The sequence below is a fragment of the Agelaius tricolor genome, unplaced genomic scaffold (assembly GCF_023055355.1).
Source record: "Agelaius tricolor isolate 1412-34295 unplaced genomic scaffold, bAgeTri1.0.p SCAF_3, whole genome shotgun sequence".
NCBI classification, from domain to species: Eukaryota; Metazoa; Chordata; class Aves; order Passeriformes; family Icteridae; genus Agelaius; species Agelaius tricolor.
The window spans coordinates 51,562,302-51,583,699 of record NW_027269263.1 but is presented as its reverse complement, the minus strand read 5'-3'; the positions used below and the strand labels follow the sequence as shown (position 1 = coordinate 51,583,699).

At 39.1% G+C, this 21,398-nt stretch overlaps 1 protein-coding gene across 3 annotated transcripts; it reads right to left on the bottom strand.

The window, feature by feature from the left end:
* Positions 1–6,111: 6,111 nt before the first annotated feature.
* On the bottom strand, positions 6,112–21,318 carry ALG12 (ALG12 alpha-1,6-mannosyltransferase). 3 transcript variants are annotated; one of them, XM_071423837.1, is made up of 10 exons: positions 21,066–21,318; positions 17,109–17,298; positions 16,830–16,962; positions 16,138–16,311; positions 14,596–14,790; positions 13,179–13,282; positions 12,504–12,727; positions 11,620–11,789; positions 11,358–11,433; positions 6,112–7,425 (listed from the first exon to the last, which is right to left on the bottom strand). In XM_071423837.1, exons 2-10 carry the CDS (start codon positions 17,271–17,273, stop codon positions 7,194–7,196), a joined length of 1,473 nt encoding a protein of 490 aa, XP_071279938.1. In that variant the 5' UTR covers positions 17,274–17,298; positions 21,066–21,318; the 3' UTR covers positions 6,112–7,193. The 3 variants fall into 3 exon arrangements, with proteins under 3 accessions (XP_071279938.1, XP_071279939.1, XP_071279940.1); XM_071423838.1 differs by lacking the exon at positions 21,066–21,318 and adding an exon at positions 19,983–20,572; XM_071423839.1 differs by lacking the exon at positions 21,066–21,318 and having other exon boundaries at positions 16,830–16,978; positions 17,109–17,292.
* Positions 21,319–21,398: the final 80 nt, after the last annotated feature.

The window sequence follows — 21,398 nt, the reverse complement described above, 5'->3', positions numbered from 1 at the left end:
TTCAGGTATTTCAAGTGTTATTCCATCATGTTCTGTTTATATATATACAATTAAAGTAAATGACTTTAGTGCACTTGGGAAAGACTAATACTGCTTTTTTCCCCTGCAGTATTTTAAAAGATAATGTTTACTTCTATCAACAGCGAGCATCTCTTTGTTCTTCTAGAGTTAAATGAGAACAGCACACATTTTTCCTGCAGTAATAAAACAATTTGGTCGAGTTTATATGTAGCTGGAAGTAGGTGAGTTTGAAGCAGCTTATTGGGAAACATGTTTAAATGGTTACTGGTTAATTATTATCTCAGTTTTTTTCTCCTACATTTTAACTGTGAATATAACCTTGACCCTTGTAGAGGAGATTTTTAATCTCTCCAAACCAGTGGAGAAGAGAGAGGATGAAAAAAAACCATATTTCTTTATAAACAAGTGATGCAATTTTTACTCAAGGCTTGAATGTAATACAGGCTTATGACTTAAAGCAGTGTGGAGTCACATCAAACAAGGAGGAATGCTGGCAGTGAACAAGCTCACCTGAAAAACACAGCTCTCTGGACTCAAGAATCTTGGCTCCTCTGAAGGGAGTCTTTGCTGTAGCTCCTATCAAACTCCCTCTGTGGTGGAGAGTTGTAGTGATGGCAGTTTGTAGTCCAAAATCTGCTTCTTAGTCATACAGATAATTAATTGTATAGTCATGCTTTTTATCAAAACATCCTGAGAACAAAAGAACTAGTCACTATTTTTAAAAGTAAAATTTCATCAAGTTAGTCTATTTATACCAGTGATTTCCCTTTTTCATTTTGCTTTCATTTGGATTTTTAAAGGGCTTAGTTCTTAAGACTGCACTGTTTCAGTGTCAGCTTGGCTAAGAATGAATTAAAGGCTTATGTTAGAATTTTTTTAAGATAATATGCAGGCCCAAAAGACCTTCAAATTGAAGCACTTAACTCTTAAATAAAAATAAGGGAAACTGAGAACATAAAGCAGCTGTTTTCAGTTGTAAGCCTTGATCCTTCTATAGGAGTTACAGGAGCATCTCCTTCAGATCAGGCACTGCTGCCTGTCAGAAAATAATGGTTCCAAAAGAAGGGCTGAAAGCTTTCATTGAAGCTTGAGGTAAGTTATTGAGTGACTGTTTTATGTTGGGTTTGCCTTATTATTTTTAATGTAAATTCTTAGTGATTGCAAAAATTTTATGGTTTTACAACCCTTCTCATATTTGTAATAGATAAGACCCCCCCCCCAAATTTTAAAAATTGTAAAAAGCAATTTTTACACTGCTTTCCCTTAGACTAATAAAGCTGTAAATAGTGGGAGTTCTCATCAACCTGAGTTTGTGCTGCACCAATCCCTGTAGCAGCGACAGTTCCCTGATGCATAACATGGTGACCCTGCAACAGTGATACTTAAACAGATACTTTCAGTACATTAGCAACTTCAGAAATAAATATACTAAGCAGACTTTTTTTCAGTGTTAGCATAGAAAGTAAAGTGTAGATGATACTTGGCCATCATAAAAATCTTAAAGCCTTTGCTTCTTTTAAAAGTAGGCAGGTGTGGCAACTATACACAAAAAATAGTTTGTAGTAATAAAGGTAGGAAGGGGAAGAAGTTGAGATCTGCAACAGCCTTTTCAAAGAACTCAGGTCTTGTGAAGGGTATATAATGGAAAGTATCTATTGAGATGTATATTATGCTTCAGAAACCTGAGATAATGCTTCCCCCACATTTGCTTCTTTTTATATGGGGCCTCTTTCCCTGCTTACCAAGTCCAAGTGAAGAAAACGTGTTTGCAGAATTTAGTCAGTGAGCTTTTGCTACCAAAAACCCTTGCTTCCCAAAAGTAGCTTCTGAATTTATAAAGAACTGAAATCTCAACTAGAGCAGTGTCAAGACCAGTGTAAGGATGTAATTGATTGAATTGATAACAGCTCAGAGTAGGTGTTTACAGTTTTTGAGATTTCTCCCTTAAAGTAGCTTTTTTTTCCTGCCATTATTCAGACCTGACCGTATTAAATTTTCATTTAATTACCTCCAAACATAGGAAAACTAAATACACACAGAGACACACACACACATATATATATATATATATATATATAATACAGAATTAACAAATTACACTTTCTAGTTTTATTTAGATTTTATAAACTAAGCATTTTACTCTTACACAAACATATTCATCTTTTGCTTTATTCTTAGCAACAAGAAACTGTGATTCTTTACCTTCTTGGTTTCATTGCAAAGCTCACCCAAAAGTGATTTCATAAAATGAGTATGCCAACCAGAAATAGTAACCACGGTGATATCCCCAACTCAGGTATCACCTTGGGTCCTAAGGACTGGATCTTTGCTTAAGCTGTCCCTGACTCTTATTTAATCTATGAACCAATGCCTTCTTCCAGCTTCCTAAACTGGCAATTTTGAAGGAAAAGGTGGACTCCATTTCAGGCAGCATTTTTACCTTATACTTGGCACAAACTGACAGATGAAGCCTTGGAACAGAACCACAGGCACCTGTAGCTGAAATAAAGCAGAATTGGTGAAAGACTGCCTGTAACAGTAAGATGTAGAATTTCAAAAGAAACATTGGCTTCCCTTTCTATCATAAAGGTCTGAAATGAGCAACCAAAAAGTAGTTAGAGTTGCTCATGGTTATCTAAAGAGCTGATCTAAGATAAGTAGCTGCATACAAAATGGACCAGTTACACTTTGAAATCCTACATATATAAATAGGAAATGAAGAAAACCTTTGTAGAGATATTTGTTATTTAGCATAAGGAGTTTTTGCAAATATCCTTTTAATCTTTGGTGTCATGTGTTAAGCAGATAGTGATGCATTTCATGTCTCACTGTTTAACAGCCTCTTAACATTAGTTTTGGCATAGTTGAGACTAATTATGTAAGCAGTTCACTGAGATAGTTGTGGCTAAACACTCTTGCTTACATCAATGATAAGTTCAGCTTGATGAAAAGTTTTCTTCTTTTCTTGCAAACAGAAAGCGAAGTCACTTGTACACGAAGGAGCCTTTGAATACTATGAAGGAATGCTCTTTGAGAGTGGTGCTAGAATGGGAGTATATAAGTCTAAGTAGTAAGTCTATATATATAAAGTCTATACATGTAGTAAAGGCAAGCAACATTAGGCTATGATTTCTGGAATTTCTGTGTAAGTTATTAAAAAATGCTGTCAGATGCAAGGGAAACACTCTTTCTTGCATTGAAATTGATACAGCAAAGCAATGCTAAGAACTCATATCCATTTCCAAGTTTCTTAACATTAGAAGAACTAGAAATATCAAGGAAAATAAGAATGATCCTGGAACAACTGTAACTTCAGGAGCAGCAGCACAATCTCAAGCTTTGTTCTGAATGTGTAACTTGTCTCACTAAGGGGATGTGTGAAACAGCCAGGGAGCAAGAAAAAGGAGTGTGCTCAGTGTTTCAGAATGCATTGCACAAATAGATTGCATTGAGGTTGTGTTCTGATGGATAAACAAAGTTAAAACCTGAGACATGCTCTGTTTTTCCCTCAGTGGTAGCAGATAAATGTATTTGATTTCAGATCCAATGCAACCATTCTCCATGCCTCCTCACCCCAATTTAGATCAAGAGAGAAGACCCATAGCAAGTACTTAGGGCAGGTATAAGATCAATATAGTCTGATTTTTTCCAGCTCTTGATATTAGAGACTTTGTGAACTGGAAGTTGTTCCTTGATCTTTAGTTCTTTTGATTCTTGATGCAAGAGTCATCTGTTCACCTTTGTTTTGAAGCAGCTTTTACTTTCAGCTTCCAGAAATGTCCTCTATTAGCAAGTTCCACAACATTTTTTTCATGCAATTACTTTATTTAGTTTTATAACAAGAATGTCCTACGTCTCAGGCTGTAAGACTCTGATTATTCACCTTCTTCAAGTGAAATGGCATGGTGAGGTATTTTTGTCCAAATAATCTGTTCAACTTTTTACAGGAACAAGCATTGCTTCCAAGAAATTAAGTCAAACTTAAAAGAGCAATGTATGATGCTACACAACATTTGACCCTTGGGGAGTTTAAACAAGACACCCTGAAATAAATCTCATTCTATACCAGCATTATAGATTAACTGTACTATCTGTCTTTTTGTTTTATTCAGGTTAATTCAACCTTCAGTTAATTCAACATACTCACCTTATTTCTGTTTTTGTTAAGAAAAACAATTATTGTTACTGTAATCAGTCAATTCAAAAGGTATTTTTAAGAACTTATATAAGCATGAGAAATTTATTACTTTAAAGTCTCTTCAAAAATCCCAAGTGATTAGTCACTGTCCTCCTACCTGCCCAGTTCATTCTCTAACCTGACGCTTCCTCCTATGCATGTCCCCCAAATGCAGAAGAACTTGTACTATCCCACTTCAAGTTTGCAGAAGGAGCAGACTTCCTTTATGCCTTCTTGTATTTAAGGGAACTTGAACTCACTTTTTTCTTCCATGCAAGTACCCTGAATATTCATTTATATTAAATGAGAAAATACGCTCTGTTCTTATGGAGCTAAAGAAAAGCACCACAAGAGATGTTGGAGACGAGAAAATTAATTTAAGGAGAGAGGGCTTTAGTTTCTGTTCCAAGGATTGCTTGTTTTATTCAAACAGCCTTTAGGGAAAAACTGCAGTAATCTTCATCCCAGTTTGCCAGCTGCCCCTGCTTATTTCAGGTGAGGGCCACCATGATATTCATGGCCTGTGTCTGAGGCAGTTACCCATAAAATCATAGCTAGAAAGGAATACGTGAGTTGGAAAGGACACACAAGGATCATCAAAGTTCACTCCTAGTCCTGCACAGGACATCTCCAAGAGACACACCACGTATACTTGAACTCTGTCAGGCTTGGTGCTGTGACCATGTCCCTGGGGAGCCTGTTCCAGTGCCCAGCCATCATTTGGGTGAAGAACCTTTTCCTATTATCCAACTTCAACCTGCCCTGATACATGCTGTTACAGAGGTCATACAGCCTCAGGTACTGTGGTGCTCCATGCACTGCCTGGGTCACAATCTAGCCCTTTTAGCCACAAAACCAAAGTTGCAGATTTTCAAACTAAGCACTTTCAATAACCACACATGGAGGACAAGATGTAACAGGACACAAATAAACTTCAGACACTCTTCAAAACTGCAATCCAGTATCTCTTTCCTGTCTCCCTATATGTATTTTATCTTTCTCTACCCCAAACAAATAGAGTAAAAGCCCGGTTTGAGCTGATTGCTTCTATTTCTATGGGCGATGAGGCTGTGAACAGTAGTAGACCTGAGCTCCACAGCTGAACACCATCACTGGTTTAAGTCCCACAGGTAGCAGCACCCACACAGCAGAGTAAGTCTGTGGAAGGACTGTATGATGTGAGGATGAAATTCAGCAAGATGAAACTCTTCAAATGCCTCGTGTACGTCTTCACTGCCACTTCAGACAACAGCTTGAGATGCCTATTCTGCAAGCAGAATAGTTGAGTTCAGTGGCCCTAGGTTTTCTCTGTAGGTGATAGAAGCAAGTTCCTGCAGAGGGATTCTGACAGCCAGGGATTTGGAAAGCTGGAGCATCCACACAGACATTTGTATACACCTGGGCAGGATAAATTTTAGTTTGGGTTCTTGAGTTGTGGATTCCAGTGTGGGGGAGTTAGTCAATGATTAGCCTTAACATGAAGGCCTACCTACATCCTTAAAAGTTTTCCTTTGTGTGGTTCCAAATTTGCAGCTATTTGCACATGTATTTCCTTCTGTCTCTTGTGAATTGTTTGATGTTCAAACTGGCTCTGGAGGAGGGTAGGTTTTCTTCCAAAGACAAGTCAAATAGATAATAAATACTTGAATGATTTAAATTTCAAGAGCGGCCAGAGACTGGACCAACAAGTTCTGCAGGTTGCTTTTGCCAGATCTGCTCAGGCCAAGGAAGCCTGGGCAACAACAGCCACCCTCGAGGGAGCAGGCCCCACCCCACCAGATCAGTTCCACTGATACATAATCTAGATGACAAAAAGAAAACATGGTTCTAAAAACTGAAATATACACAGGGTAAAGGTAGTTCCTGAATCAAGCAAATTTAAGAATAAAAAGAAAACAAACAAAACAAACAAAAAAAAACCAAACCACTTTATTCCATAATTATACTTTACTCAAGTTTTCAGTCAGCAAGGAATAGTTTTCTGCCCATGATACTTTCAATGATTCTGACATTTTACACTAATGGAACTTCTGTAATTTAACAACTGGCCCTAACCAGAATTCTAACCTTTTTTCCTTGTTCCATTCAGCAATCTATGCAGACATCCTTAACAAAAACATCTAATAAAGAAACTACAGAGCATGCAATCTTACCCTAGAGTTTATATAATGCAACACATGGCACATTAGAGTACTCCTTTCCAAACTTAATAAAAAAAAGGAAAACAGCACGTATCTTAAAGTGGGCATTTTCATAGGTAATTTTTACACTGAAAATTAAGAAACCATTACAGCAGAAGAGGGGAAAGATTATTTTAAAGATTCTTTTTCTCGGGAAATCCAAGTTACTGCTTTTTCATGAGCTGTTGGAATGAAGATAATCATCCTTAGTACTCAAATCTGTTATGAAGCAGTGCTTGTGAAGAGGTCCAACTGCTTTTTAAGTGAATGTTTCATTAGTTTGGGAGCCTACAGGGCACAATTAGGCATTATGACGAAGCAACGATGAATATGGCTTTCCTATGTTTATAACACCATTGGGTTTCACACTGGCAATCTGACAGCTGAGGGGGTTACAATCCTGCAGATACATAAAGTAATACAACTCTGCACACATAGATTACATATTAAATTATTGCCCTAGCACAAACCTGTTGGTTTTGTATCTTATACAGGACAATTAGGACATACCTGTGCTACATGATGAAACAGACTACCAAACCAAGTAGACAGGTTTTACTTAATACCACTAAACTTGAAGGCAACCTCTCTCAAACATATCTAACAATACAACTCAGTATACTGAGCATATACTGACTAGGAATGCACTGTATTATTTGTAAGAAACAGGACAGAGCTCAATACCAACTGGTACAGAGATTTTCTCTGCCTCTCCATAGAAGCTGAGTTGCAGTGCTGGAATGACAATTTGCTGCTGTCTTATATAGTTCACTCATCAGCAAAAGCACATCAAAAGACTTACTTAAAATTCACAGTCAAGATGATAGAGGAAGTTTTTCCAACAGTACTAATTTTGGTTTCAAGTTTAAAGTAAAAGGAGGTAGTGCAGTAAGGTTCAACCCAATTTTACTGATGCCAGGTATATTTGCCAGTGGCCTGTGGGTTGTCTTGTAATGTGATATTTGAAGAGGATTTGTTTCCATCAGTATATGTGTGTAAGAAAACATCAACTGGTCTCCTGGTTTAACATCTTCTCTTTTGTCATACCTGTAAAGAACAAAGAAGATTTATTTTTATTCCTTGTTTTACCTATTAAAGATGGCCATTATTGCAGAGGCATCCAAGATGAAACACAAAAATAAACTAACATTCTCAGTTACATCTCCTGATTAAATAGTACTGGAGGAGGAAATAGTATTTTTTAAGAATGTAGGGACTCAGTCATTCCACGCAAGTCTTTCTGCTGCTACTGCGATATACATCACGACTCCTAGAAAACTTCTTACTAGTTTCCTATTTCAATTTAGTGGAGAAAGGACTCCAAAACCTAAGATTGTAGGAAACTGGACCAATTTTTAAGTTTTACTCTACAAGAATTGCATTTGGAGAAACGTGGAGGTGGTTTTGTTTTGTTTTTGTTTGGGTTTTTTCCTGCTTTTTTTTGTTTGTGGGGTTTTTTAGTAATGCTAAAAAATACCTTATGTGGTACTTAATCAGAAACCTTTTTCTTCTGGTACTCATACATTAGAGTGGGAGCCTCAGAGAATAGCAGGAGACCTCCTTGAACGCTGGAGGAAAGAAGGAGCCTGGCAGTTACAGTACTAATTTGGCACTTGTTATTTCTAAGTTCAGTTCCCTGATCTACTACATGTTTGGGCAGGTCACTTTGGGTCAGCTTTTATAAACTGTTTAAGTACAAGAATACATATAAATTATATATAGAATTAAAAAAAAAAAAAAGGAACTACTGAGTTCTAGGACTATTCATTATGTACACTTAGAGTTATTTCTTAAAAGGATTTATGTTCAATCTAGCTTTTGGCAGTGATGTGAAAGATCTAGTTTCAGCCAGTTTTCATTTAATCTAAGCCCAAAACTGAAGTTCATTATCTCTTAAGAGCTGTATGAGCCCCTTTAATCTTCTAGGAATTGAGACAGATCTCCCTCACTGTCTCATGAGGACATGGTTCTACTTTGCAATAGTTATTTGTTCATTCACTGAGGAGAGTCAGGTGCAATTTATAGCTTCTATAATGTTAGAATATTCATACTGGACATGGCAGCCTGATCGAGTCCTGACTCCAGCAACTTCAAAGGAGAAGAAAGAGGTAAGTTCATTCCAAAGCACTCCATAAACCACTGTTGGGCTCTGTAACCTCAGTGAAGAGCAGTGCCCCATTCTTCACCTTTTCTGTTGCCCTGTTCTGTGAACTGTTTTCTACCAGCACTTGGAGCTCCCATTCTTAGGCACCCGAATCCTTCCACACATTTCACAGGCATCTTACTCAGGCTGTGACTTTCCTTGCAGATGTAGACACAGGTAAGGAAGCAGTGCAGTCCCAGCCCTACGTACCCTTAAATGCACCAGGATTAAATCCACCCTGCATCTTTGCAGGCCTGGCCTCTCATCTGCCTGAATTCCCTGAAAAAAATCTCTACTGACATTTTTATAATGCTGCCTGACAGGGAAGTCATTAACATTTAAGATATTTGAAGGAAGTACTTTACAGAAAATCAGAGGTTTTGTGTGAATTGTTAACTGAAATTTTGGCAACTCAGGAAGGACCCCAGGCTGACAGAATTCATAAGTGTCACTAAATACACCATATAATGCAGAATTAGACTGCACACTGAACAGGTGTTTTCTACTTTTAAAACAATTGCATGCTAATTTCACCTGCTATTTCCAAAAATATCACAATACCCCTTAGGTTGGTAGATATATCCAAACTGGCAGAAGAAACTGCATTACTTTGTAACAACCTTACCAACTACTAATTTCACATTTTCTTCATCAGCAAGTAAAAGGCCTTTCATCTGGCTGCATGTATTTTTGAATTGTATTATTTTAAATACTTTAAGCTTACACAGCATATTTATTCAGGGTTCAAAGAGACTGCACTAATTGAAGATGAGATTGTAACACCTGTTCCTTGTAAGAACCTGCATCAAGCTCCTTTCAATCACCCTTTGAAGAAAAATAATAGATTGCTTGCATTTTTCTTGAGGCAAATAGATCTAATCTGAGCACACCACTGAAAGCTGATAACTTTAAGACACTTTTATTTATGGACTGCAGTTATCTGATGAATCATCAGCCTTCACAGCCACCCCATCCCTAATCAGTTTCCACCTGACATATACTGTCAATGAAGAGGTTAAGTTAGTTTTCACCCATGTGAAAGGATGTCACTTTCTTGGACCAGAAAATGGACAGTTGGTGCCAATAAACTTTGCACTGCTGTGCTGTCAGACCAAGTGGTAGTCCTGTGTATGATGCTCAGTTGTGGATTTTGTCTGATTTTTTTAATGTGAAACTTTATGCTGAATCAGCCCTTCCTTTAACCTTTGTTTTGCTGAGTACAGATAAAAGTGAGAGAGAAACTGCTCTGTAGCTGTAACACCATGAAACATTATCAGTGACAGGGATATTATTAATTCACCTTCCAATCCCACCAGGCCTTACAAACCCAAAGCAATCCAACACTCTCCAACTCAAAAAGCTCATTGGAATGAAGCACTACTGAGAGAGTTGTATTCAGAGTAGTGTGTGTATTTAAGTATATTTTAAAACCCCAAATATTGAAACATTTTAGCTGTCATGCACATTCTATCCCTTGTACTCTAGCAGCTTAATGTGTCTTCCTAATTAATGGTTTAAGACTTTCTCTGGATTCAGCATACAAAAAAAACAATTTCAAAAAAACAGTGGATAGGTAATTGTGAAGGCTTTAAACAGTCTGTACCATCATCAGGAGAGTGCTTGGAAATAAAAAGGCATAGGAAGATTGATGATTTTTCTTATTCCCCTGGAAGCATTCTCTCCTTCTTCTGCTTTACTTCCAAAGTACTTTTATCTCTAAACATACCAGTAATTAAATTATGTTCATCTGGTCCTGAATACTGTGACTGGGGAAAAAGAACTCTATGCTCAGAATACTTCTTAAATCAAAATCTGCTTGTGTTCCTTATGTTTTGTGCAGTATGAAGGGAGGCTTTGTGTCACCTTCTAATGAATCATTTTCATTAAATTAATTTTCATTTAAATTAAAACCTTATGTTTCAGCTGAAGAGGTAGGCTTAAAAATCAGAAAGGTGCCTACTTTTTGGTTTTCATTCTGAAAAGCAAATGATGCCACCTCACAATGTTTCCTACTATTCATTCCAATATTCTCTTTTAAAAAAAGTGTCTATATATCACTGCTGGTCCTAGTAACAAAGCACTCAACAGCCTTCCCTCTGAGCTAATGAATGTGTTCACAGCAGCAGCTTCAATGCCATCTATATGAGGGATGTGCCACATAAAACCAGACTTTCAATATTAAAATGTACATGAGCCTCACATTGCCTCACATCATTCAGACAAATAATTATGTACACTGTTCTGCCAAGAAAGCTCTGTTTCACAAGGTCTAGTGGGGTATCAGACCTAGCTGCATTAAACATATTGGTATTAAGTTTGGTAAGCTAACAATTTTTGTGCTGTTTCTGATGTCTTTAGAATCCCAGAATTATTAAGGTTGGAAAATATGTCTAAGAGCATCAAGCCAAATTGTCACCTTAGCACCACCACCAGCACATTCACCATTAAACCGTGGCTCCAAGAGCCATATCCAAACTTTTAATACTTCCAGGGATGGTAACTCACAACCCTTGCCACGAAGAAATTTTTCCTAGTATCACACCTAAACCTCCCCTGGCACAACTTGAGGCCATTTCCTCTTGTCCTCTGAAATATTCTATGCTGTACAGGCAAATCAGAATCAACCAAAACAATGAAAAAACACTGCAGTGCTTTATTTCTGATACGGCAGCACTGCAGACATCAAAAATTCTCTGAAGATTCATATTGTTCTTAAGCTGGTTTAATAAATATGCTGTACCAGAAATGGTGTTTGCAATGCTTGTCCCTGTGCATATGCAAAAATAGAAAAAGCAGGCTCCTGTCCTCAGATGAAAATATCTCGTTCAGAACATACCTCCAATCAGAATTGATTTCTAGAAACCGAGAAACTCCCGTCTGTGCTGCAGCCACGTCAATGTGAACAGAGACATCTACATAAATAAAGAAAATAGAATACAATTTCAAAATTCTTCCAAGTACACTCTGATTAATAATAAATTAACAAAATAGTAACAAAGAAGATGGGTGTACCTAGTTTGAAGAAGTAGTATTCAATACATGAAAAGATATACTGAAATTAAGATTAGGTGAACGTACCTCCAGCCAGCTTTACATACCTGCTGTTGAAGGTACCAACTCATGCAACTTCTGTATTGCCACTCCTCCAGGATAATTGAAATGTGAAACATATAAAGATGTTCCTGAATAAACAGCATTGAGTAGAAGATGCATTATAATAAAGAATGATCCAAGTTTGTACAGCCAGGATCTCCGGTAGTTATTCAGACTGTTGAGGAAGAGAAAAACAAGGAAGAATAAACTGTTATTTTCTTTCACACTGCTCAGTGACTACTGCGACACAACTCTTACAGAAACTCCACTTCTAGATAATAAAAATTAATAGAAATTTTATTAACTCTGTATGGCATATATTTATTACCAATTTCTAGAAGATTAACTTCTAGTGACATTTAAATTAGAATACTCTCATTAATAAAACTAAGACAAACTTATCAATAAAGCTAAGTATTTCTGTGTTTCAGCTATGAATATATTCTCTTTTAAAGAAGTTAAACTCTGAACTTCAATTTGTTTTCTCAATATACCCAAACAGAACTATAACTCCATGTTTCACAAGCCTTGCCTGTGTATTAAACTATCTCCTGAAGTAAACTGTGCTAACAGCTCAGGAGTACTGGAATAAGTCTTCCTTTCTGGTAAATAAAGTGCATTGTAACAACCTAACAGTAAAATTAGGGCTCTACTCTCAATTCTCCTCCAGACTTCCCAAATAGTCCCATCAAAGCATTTGACTTTTCTGAGTTTCCACTTCTCTCTGCAGTCAAATGGGTACAAAGACCTCGAACTCCTTTCTACAGCACATGAATATTTCAGTATGATCCAGAGGTCAAGATGAAAAAAGTGCATAAAAATAGTACTAATAGTTTTCCTTTTGCATTTTCAGAGGGAAAAAACCCAACAAACAGGATTTTGAACTTACATTCGTGAGCACATTTTAGCAGCCACTATGTTGAAAACGGGGAAAGTATAGATGATGAAACGCAGCTCTTTGTGTGGGAGAAACGAGTACAAGAAAATAAAGCCCAGTGCTGGCAGAAGTAAAATCCGAGTTCTCTTTTCTGTTACCCCTAAAGGTACAAATATTATGCTGCATCCCAAAGCACGAGGCAGGGCTGAATAGAAATACCACAAGAAGGGAGAGGTCTTCAAGGTGAAAAGAGTTAAGGATGCTTTCACTGTTAACAAGTAAAGTAACTATTCATTACATTAGTATCCACAAATTTTGCAAATATGAAGTATACTTTTTATGTACACATTCTTCCAGCCTTTCATTTTCTGTCTCATCTTTGGAGAACTAAAAGCAGTTGCTTAATTACATTTACATTACCCAACAGAGACACATCAAATGGCACTAATGATGGGCAACATGAAACACCAAGGGGAAGAAACCTGGCTTTATACTGGTAGAACACAAAGAGGCAAGAAAAAGCAGAGGAGACTTACAATTTGCAGAAACACCTAAGGGACAGACACTGTCTCATAAGTTTTAAATAATGAAAAGTAGAATCTAACGCCCTGAGTCTCAGGAGTAAGTCACATCAAGTCTTTGCTTTGGCTGGTAGTGTTCTTTTTCTCTGGATGTTTCAAAGGATACTCCCCAGTTGGAACTTTTGTTTAAAACTGTGTTATACCAGAGCACTTTCCCCTCAGGCCACACAAGCTGCCTCCAAAATAGAGAATCCACAGCAACTGTTAGCCCTAAAAGAATTAAAGAGATAAAAATCTGCATGAACTAAAAACCAGGGAAAAGCAAACTAACACATCCAAATAGAACACATACAGCACATTGAGACCAACATAAACTGAAACATGCACTGTAAGCCTCAATCAAAACCACAGTTAAGGCTGAATATGTCTGTTGTGCAGGGAAGTGAGGCACTTCTGAACAGAAGCCTTTAAAGGAGCATGTTAGACATGAATCCAATTGGGATTCACCCCACTCCCACCCCAGGTCTGAAAAAAGGGTGTAATTGAGGTTTGTTTTAGAAAAGTATTAAGAGCATTAAATGTAATGAACGATAAGAAGCTCATGTTAACTTCAAATAGTACTAAATAAATTTTTATTGTAAAGCTACAACTGCTTTTTGTTAAGTTAAAAAAACAATCACAAAACTACTATTCATTAGGTGGAGGGAGAGAGAATGAGAATAAGGGATGAAAAGCAAAAAGAAAGCAGCAAAATTGTCAGCCTTATCTCCTCCACTCAGCTCTGTGAAAATTGCTCTAGTATTTAAGGGTTTTGCTCAAATAGGAAAGGGGAGTGCCAGTGGTTAATTCCCATTGGACCTCCAAACTCTTACATCATGAGGTGCCTCCAAATGCACCTGGCATAATTGTTTAATGTTTCTATTGTGCACTCTGCTGCCAGGGGTCACCATCACATATCTAACAACAGCATTTTTAATTAGGTAGGCTGGTGGAGCAGCTTAGAGTATTTATGTGCATATACATGAGGTCTTCCATGGATGGGTAGAGACAAAGGAATTTTTCAACCTCTGCAGCATGGAGATCACTTAAGCTGTTAAATTTAATTTAATAATGGAGTAGAACTGAACTGCAACTTTCCCCACAACCCTCCTGCTTGGTATTTCTGCCTGTCACACAGTTGTATTTTATCCTGGGACTCAGCTTATCACTATGGCAATAGAGACTATGCACAAGTAGCTACAGCCAGGTATTAACTGTACTGAAGTCAACTTGCACATCTCAGCCTCTTCAAGATCAGGACATTATAGTGTAACCATCTAAAGACAGAGGCCACAGTAGCCTTCCCTGCTCTGCACACATCTATTTCCTCACACAGAAATTTTCAAAGAAATAAAAAATCTCATCATATTATTAGCAAATAGAATCAAACTAAAACAATAACAACTCACAACACCCCACTTACTCTCTTTCCACTGCCACCCCCCAAAAAGAACCCTTAAGGGCCACTCAACAGATAAATCAGTCAAAACTCCAGACTTCTCTTGAACTTAATGTCATTTGCTTTCTTCCAAGCAAACACTTACCCAACCAAAATATTCCAGCAGGAACAGCATGGGAAAGCACCTTGAAAATGGAGATTCTTTTAGTTAATAATGTCACCAGGAGCATGAGGCCTAAGAATATGCAGAGCTCTGATCTGAAGACTATAATTGCCAAAGCTGAGAACCAAATGAAAGGCCTTTGCTTTTGCTGTATCCAAAATGTCAATGCCAGGAGCACTGCAAAAAAAAAAACAACAAAACAAACAAAAAAACCCCAAAACACATCACTCAACATACTGAACTATTTATTTTCTAAAGAGTAACATTCAATGCTATCTTCTTGTTCCTCTAACTTCCCAGCAAGCCTCTCTTGGTCTTCCCACCATTTCTAGTCCAGAAATTCTTCCTTAGCTAGAGAAATGTAATTTGGAATAATGCACAGCTTTATACTGTTGATGCTTAAGTAATTAGGAAAAGTGTAACCACAAGGAACAGATGGAAACTCTTTCTAGGCAGTGTATTTAATAGCTATTGGTGGGGGGGAAAAAAAACAAACCTTAAGGGAGTACTAAAAGCTTCTCAAACTACAATTCATAATTATTATTATTGCTCAATATCAGCTGGGCAGTTAGTTTATTCTCTTGGCTAAGTACATTCTATATTCATGATAACACAAACCCATTTCAAACACATAAATGAGACTACAGACTTCTGCTGAGGGAGGAAGATCTATAAATTCATTCACATGATTAGGTGGGACACACTGTATCTCTACAGATGAAGTTGTCTCTACTTTAGCTTAAATCTCGACATAGTAATCTGCTCAGGATCCCAAGGAAAACGTGAAATACTAAGGTACAAAATCATGAAACAACTTGTATTTTTTAATATTCAAAAATTATCTGAGACATTACTAGACACTTTATCTGACAATTCATCTGCTTTTGTTTATCATTTCTCATCTGTACAGGTTCTTACATCAACCTCACAATGTTATTAGCTGAACAACTTGCACTGAAGCATTTAGTGACTCAGTAAATATCTGTCACATGTGATTAATCTTCCTCTTCATCAGCTCTGGGGGAAAACTGTGTATGTAGAGAAGGGCTTGACATTGATTTTTTAAATTTTTTTTTAATGTAAGTATAGAAATTGCTGCATTTGTACACAGCTTCAGAAGAGGAAAGTGATGATGGTGAAGTAGGAGTCTCTTCTACAATCCCATTTGAAAGTCCCTTCCTGTGCAGACCAAGTTCACTGGGTTTTTTTGAACTGCAGGTACACCTCATCCCTTTTCATAGCTCTATGCTTTATGCATTAGACATGTGAACCCAATACTCTAGCTAATCAAAGCCATCTGACAAAACCTACATGTACTCAGATTCAATAAAACTTGATTAAGCAGTCACTGTAAGCATAGAGGGTAAAAACAGAATGAAATCTCAAGCTTTTTAGTCTTGTTATCACACAAATCAATCAAGTAGATATGTCAATTTGGTCTGACCATACTTTTCCTGTGCTTTAACTACTGATACATTTGAAAAGAAGTTTTAGATTTTAAATTTTTTCCTATGAAATACCTACCAAATGGAAGTGCAAACACATTAGGGAGAGTTCTTGTACAGTAAAACATCAAATGAAACTGAGTAACAGTGATGAGACAGAAGATTGATGCTGTAGTTGCTCCAAACTGTTTTCTAACTTCTTTCTGCAGCTTCCATAAGGTGTAAATCACACTGAGCCCCAAACTTCCTCGGACTATCAGGAGAATAAAAACAGGAATCAAAGAGTAGTATCAGATGGATCACTGATGAATAGCCATGTTATATAATGTAATGGAAGATATTTTGAAGATTAACACTTAAGATACCACAATATAACTTCCTTCAAAGAAACAAAAAGCCAAACAAAATTCCATTTAGTTTATCTGTTCTAATCCACTTTTAACTTGTCTGGTAGTTCTGCACAAAGGTCAATGCTTCCATGCCAAAGTTAACAATCCTTTCTGAAGCACACATGGGAGGGAACTCTCTGAAGAGACTTGAGACCCTTGTTTTTTCTACAGTGCCTGACATTTGTTAGCACACACTTTCTGTGTGTTGTTAGTTATTCCCAAAGAGGGAGCTGAATGGCCATGCTGCCCCACGTACCATAGCATGGGTTTTCCTTCATTGAGGAAAAGAATATCACAATTTAACCATTGGTCCAAATGTAGAAACAATGTTTTAATTGGTGCACTAATGGGTGACATCTCTGAGGATACAAAGTTCTCATACCTATCAGCTGGGAATAAAACTTGGACATTCTTAGCACAGAAAGTATGTAGATTGCTGGGCTGGAAAGAGCAGCGATAAAAATTGGTCCAAGGAACGTTCTTGGGACAACTCCAGGAAATTCATGATGGTCATACTGCAAAAAGGAGAATCTACTTAAAATAAGCAAATTAGAAACAAAGGGAAAAAAAATCATATTCACACTGCATTTATCCTACAGATACTGCAGGGAATTGTCACCTTTAATACTGTCCAAAAATGAAGACATTGTTTTCAATTTACCTTATCCAAGTCCAGCTGGTGGTACACCACATCATGGATAGCTTGTAGGTTAAAACTTTCCTCTACTTTTGTAAAAGGACAGACAGTTAAATGAACAAAGGCCACCACAATCAGCAGCAGCAGCAATGGGAATGACCGCCCACTTGAGCTCCTCTTCTGAGCCATCTTCGGTTTGAAATTCAGGTATATTCTATGATTATTAAAAAGAAAATAAAAATGAATTACATAAATAACATGGCATGAAGTGTACAACCAGAAAAAAAAGACTGATAATGCAAGGAAAATGTATTACAGCAGTCAAAAAGTTCAAACAAAGACTAGTAAGTCAAAAAAATCCAAGAAATTTTTTACTACATTCAGTGAATTAAGGTAGTCAAAAATATATTCAAAAGCATTTCAGAATTTATGCCACCATCTATAAATATAATTGTTTTAATTTTCACCTAAAAAACCTCAAGACAACATAGACCCTACCTAAGGAAGTATATCCCTTTGCACTCCATACTGCCCCACTGCTGAGTGTCACCTCAGTTATGTCTGTGATTAGTGGGACAGACAGCCTGGTAATGTACCCTCACTTTAACTGCACACTGGATTTTTACAGATGGTCTTTAGAACATACTCTCTTGTTTGTTCAGGGCTCCAAAACCAGTGGAAGAGGATCCATAAGGCTGAGAAATTGTTGAGAACAGAGTACTTTGATCTCCCAAGTTTGCCAGCAGCTCGGGCTGGACTTGGCCAGAGAAGGACAAACCCCCTCTGGCACCCACACGTGCCACTATGGCAAGAGACATTCTGTACCTCTGCTTCACACTTCTACCCAGAAATGAAGGCCCACTCTCCCTAGTGCTTCCTTTCACAACACTGCTGAGCTATTCTTATGGAAGTATTTATGTTGTATTTGATCGTTACAATAAAATCATGTATCCAGATGATGCCAGAGCAAATCTATTTCATGTTCTTTTAAGCTTCCCAAGTTTTTCTAAGTTTACAATTTAATAAAAGACAAGAGATTTTGGTTATTCTTGCTCTGTTCTCACAGAGAAAAATTTCAAAACCAGCACTTTTAAGATACAACTGGGGTTTTGGTTAGAGATGTTTCTCCTGTGTTTTGGTCTAAATATGTCCATCAAACAGATGCAAGATAGTTGGCAGATTTCCTGGGATCACTTAGCAACTGCCTCCTAGAGCTACCTTTTCCTGAAGTGATGTTTGTGCTGCTCATTAGTAAAAATAAGTGAGCTCATGTTCCTTGTATTCACAATGAGCAGCAATAAATCCTGAAATTTGGGCACTTCCTGTAAATTGCATGTATCTGCATATTATTTTAAATACCTCATTGATTGCATCTCTTTTTCTGATGATTGCTTCTGCTGCAGGCTGTAACTGCAGCTCTAAGCCTGAGCTCAAAGACAGAGCCTTGTCAGGAGCCTAAACAAACCCTTCACCCCAGGAAGAGGGAATAGATTTTTAAACCTGTGCCTAGTATTACTTCTTTACAAGAATGGATAACCGTGGTTTATGCTACAACAGAATCCTCATCCCACAGGAGCAGGAAAAGAGGCATGGGACTGACCCCTCAAAAGTGTCAGGCAGGAACTAAGTCCCTGCACAGGGCAATTTACATTGCACAAATTCTTGCTGAATCCTTCCAATAAATGCAGAAGAATCTCATGATTCTGGTCAAACTTAACTGAAGAGAAAAATGGAGACTCCAGGACCAATCCACTGCTGCACACAGCAACACGGCATGAGCAGCTCATGCATCGGGTGAAACCACATAGTGACCTGCAAGGTAGGTACTCCTGACTCCAAATTCTCAGCTTCTTAGCACTGCAGGTATTTTAGGACTCAATAAATCCTTGTAAAAGAACCCGAGTGCCAAGAAGCTCTATTTTTTTCCTTTTAAACTACATCATCTGCATAACAATGAGCTGTTACTATCACCTATAAATAGTGCACTCATTATCCTCTGACCGATCTACAACACAGCCCGCTCCTGGTATCTTTAGCTGATAACCACATGAGTAATCAGTCCCCAGCTTCCTAAATCAGAATGGAAGTGAAGCTACATAGCCCACACACAGTTTATCACAAGCTTTTTTTTTTTTTTAATCTTGTTGACTCCAATCCTTTTGTATGCCTGAAACAAGTAAGCACGACAGCATACTTGTACATCTTGGAGATAATTATATGCATTATAAATCCTGAAATTCCCTGAAGGGAAGCATGCTAGAAGATAAAAAACCAAAGCGTGAAGACAGCATCCAGGTTTCTGAGATAAAGCCTAATAAATTCAGTGGTCTTGTCAAGAATCAAGATAACTTGCTCTGTTGAAAATTGATGCTGACAAGCATCAAAATTCAAGTGGAATTTATCAAGACAGGTGGACACTGAATTTGATGATTAAAATAAATTTGCTATAATAAAAAGCAAATACTTGCAATTACAGTTTTTTATTTTTAAATGCCAAAACCACAGAAACAGTTTTTCACTTAATAAAAATAATTTAATAATGAAGCTTAGAGGATAATCATAAGCAATACACATAGGTTTGTCCACAGATTACATTGTGGCAACTTCAGAAGAATCATCCTCAGGCCTCTACAACACAGCCACACTGACTCCCCCCAGGAATTTACATGAAGACTGAATCATAGAAGAGCAGGGGTCTTAAACAAAAAGGATTCATCTCTTCCTGGGATTAAACTGGGTGGAAAAAATATTGGATTTTCATGAAAAAAAAAAAAAAGCTGAAGAACTTCCATCGAAAATGGTTTGTTGCTGTTTTATACTTTTTCAGTGGAAGTATCATTAGTTCACATAGATTTTTTACTCTTTCCATGAAAAACCTACCATATTTAGCTCACTTACGTTTCTCAGACACACTTCAGAAGAGCTGTGATAGAGTCTGGCAGCCAAACTGCATGTTAAATGTGTCCGCAGTCATTTCACTTCCTCGCATGGAGGAATCTAAGCAGAACCACCAAGCACACCCCAGCATAAGGTCTTCTCTCTTGGGCTTGATCTAGCTTTGGCAAACCCACTATATCTTATCTTAAATTTCCATGGCTTTTTTCCTATGTTTGAATAGCTCTTCCAAGTTTGATATAGAGTTAACACCTCAATGAGGTCAGATTTAAACCTTTTAGTTGCTGGGATTGCTTTTTTTCCCTTGTATTAGGAAAAGACTGCAGTTACTATTCTTATATACACTTCCTCATGAGTTTCGAGACTGGCTAAAACAAAAAAACAAAAAAAAAACCAAAACCCAAAAAACTAAGAGGGATAAAAACAGAAGAGGTTGAGGCAGGAAATACAGTGTGGGTCGCTACCAGACACAAAGCTACGACAGAGCGATAGAGAAAGAAATGGCACTCTTGGGGCCGAGGAAGAAACCTGCAGAATGCTCTCGACTGAAACCTACCCAAACCTCTCCAAATCCAACCCGACCACCCTCCCCGCGCCCCCAGCGTTCCCGGTCCCCGCAGGGGCACCCGGACCCCCACCCGCCCAGCCCAGCCCAGCCCAGCCCCGCAGGTGCGCTCCAGGGCGGGTTTGAAGCGCCGCCCTTGCCAGGTCGCTCCTGTGAGGGGGCTCCATGAGGGCTCCGGGCCGAGACAAACACCGCCCGCCGCTCCTGCAGCCGCCGGCGCCGCCCCGAGGCCGCCGGGCCCCCGCGGCAGGGGCAGGCACCGCGCCCCGCGCACACCCTCAGGAGGCGGCTGCCCTGCCCGGCCGCGCTCCCTCCCTCCCGCCGCGCCACAGCTCCCGCGCCCGGGAGGCGGAGAGCTGGGGCGGGCGCCAAGCAGCGCCCGGCGGCGCTACCGGGAACGCCCTCTGGCCGGGCTGCAGCAAAGGCACGGCAGCTGGCGGCTCTCCCGCTGCCCCGTCCCTCCCTCCCCGCCCGCCCGCACCGCCGGCCCGAGCAGCGTCCGCCGCCGCTCCCGCACTCACCGCGCGCGCGCCCACGTGGCCGCCCCGCAGAGGGCGCCGGCAGCGCGGGAGCGGCAGCGCCAGCCCCGCGAGCACGTGACCGCCTCCCCCGCCGGCCATCTTGGGTGAGGGCAGGGCACGCCCCCGGAGGCAGAAGGTCTCTGAGGCGGCTGCCGAATACAAATGGCGCGCGGTTCTGAAGCCCCTATGGAGCCTGTGCTTGCCCTTTCTCATGATGGCGGCGGCGCTCGCTCCAGCATCTCGACCCCGCCCGGCTCTCAGGGCACGCGGGGGGCTCCCATTGGTCCGGAGCGTGGCGGGCGCTGATTGGACCACGTCCCTTCGCTCCTCTGC

What these genes read in the sequence shown, in the direction of transcription:
- ALG12 (XM_071423837.1), bottom strand. Translation starts at nt 17,273, where the DNA reads ATGGCTCAGAAGAGGAGCTCAAGTGGGCGGTCATTCCCATTGCTGCTG. An exon ending in ACAAAAGTTCCAACTGGGGA is followed by an intron (nt 12,728 to 13,178) that starts GTATCCTTTGAA and finishes TTCACCTTGAAG; the next exon opens with ACCTCTCCCTTCTTGTGGTA. An exon ending in GCTAAAATGTGCTCACGAAT is followed by an intron (nt 11,790 to 12,503) that starts GTAAGTTCAAAA and finishes CTTCCTCAACAG; the next exon opens with TCTGAATAACTACCGGAGAT.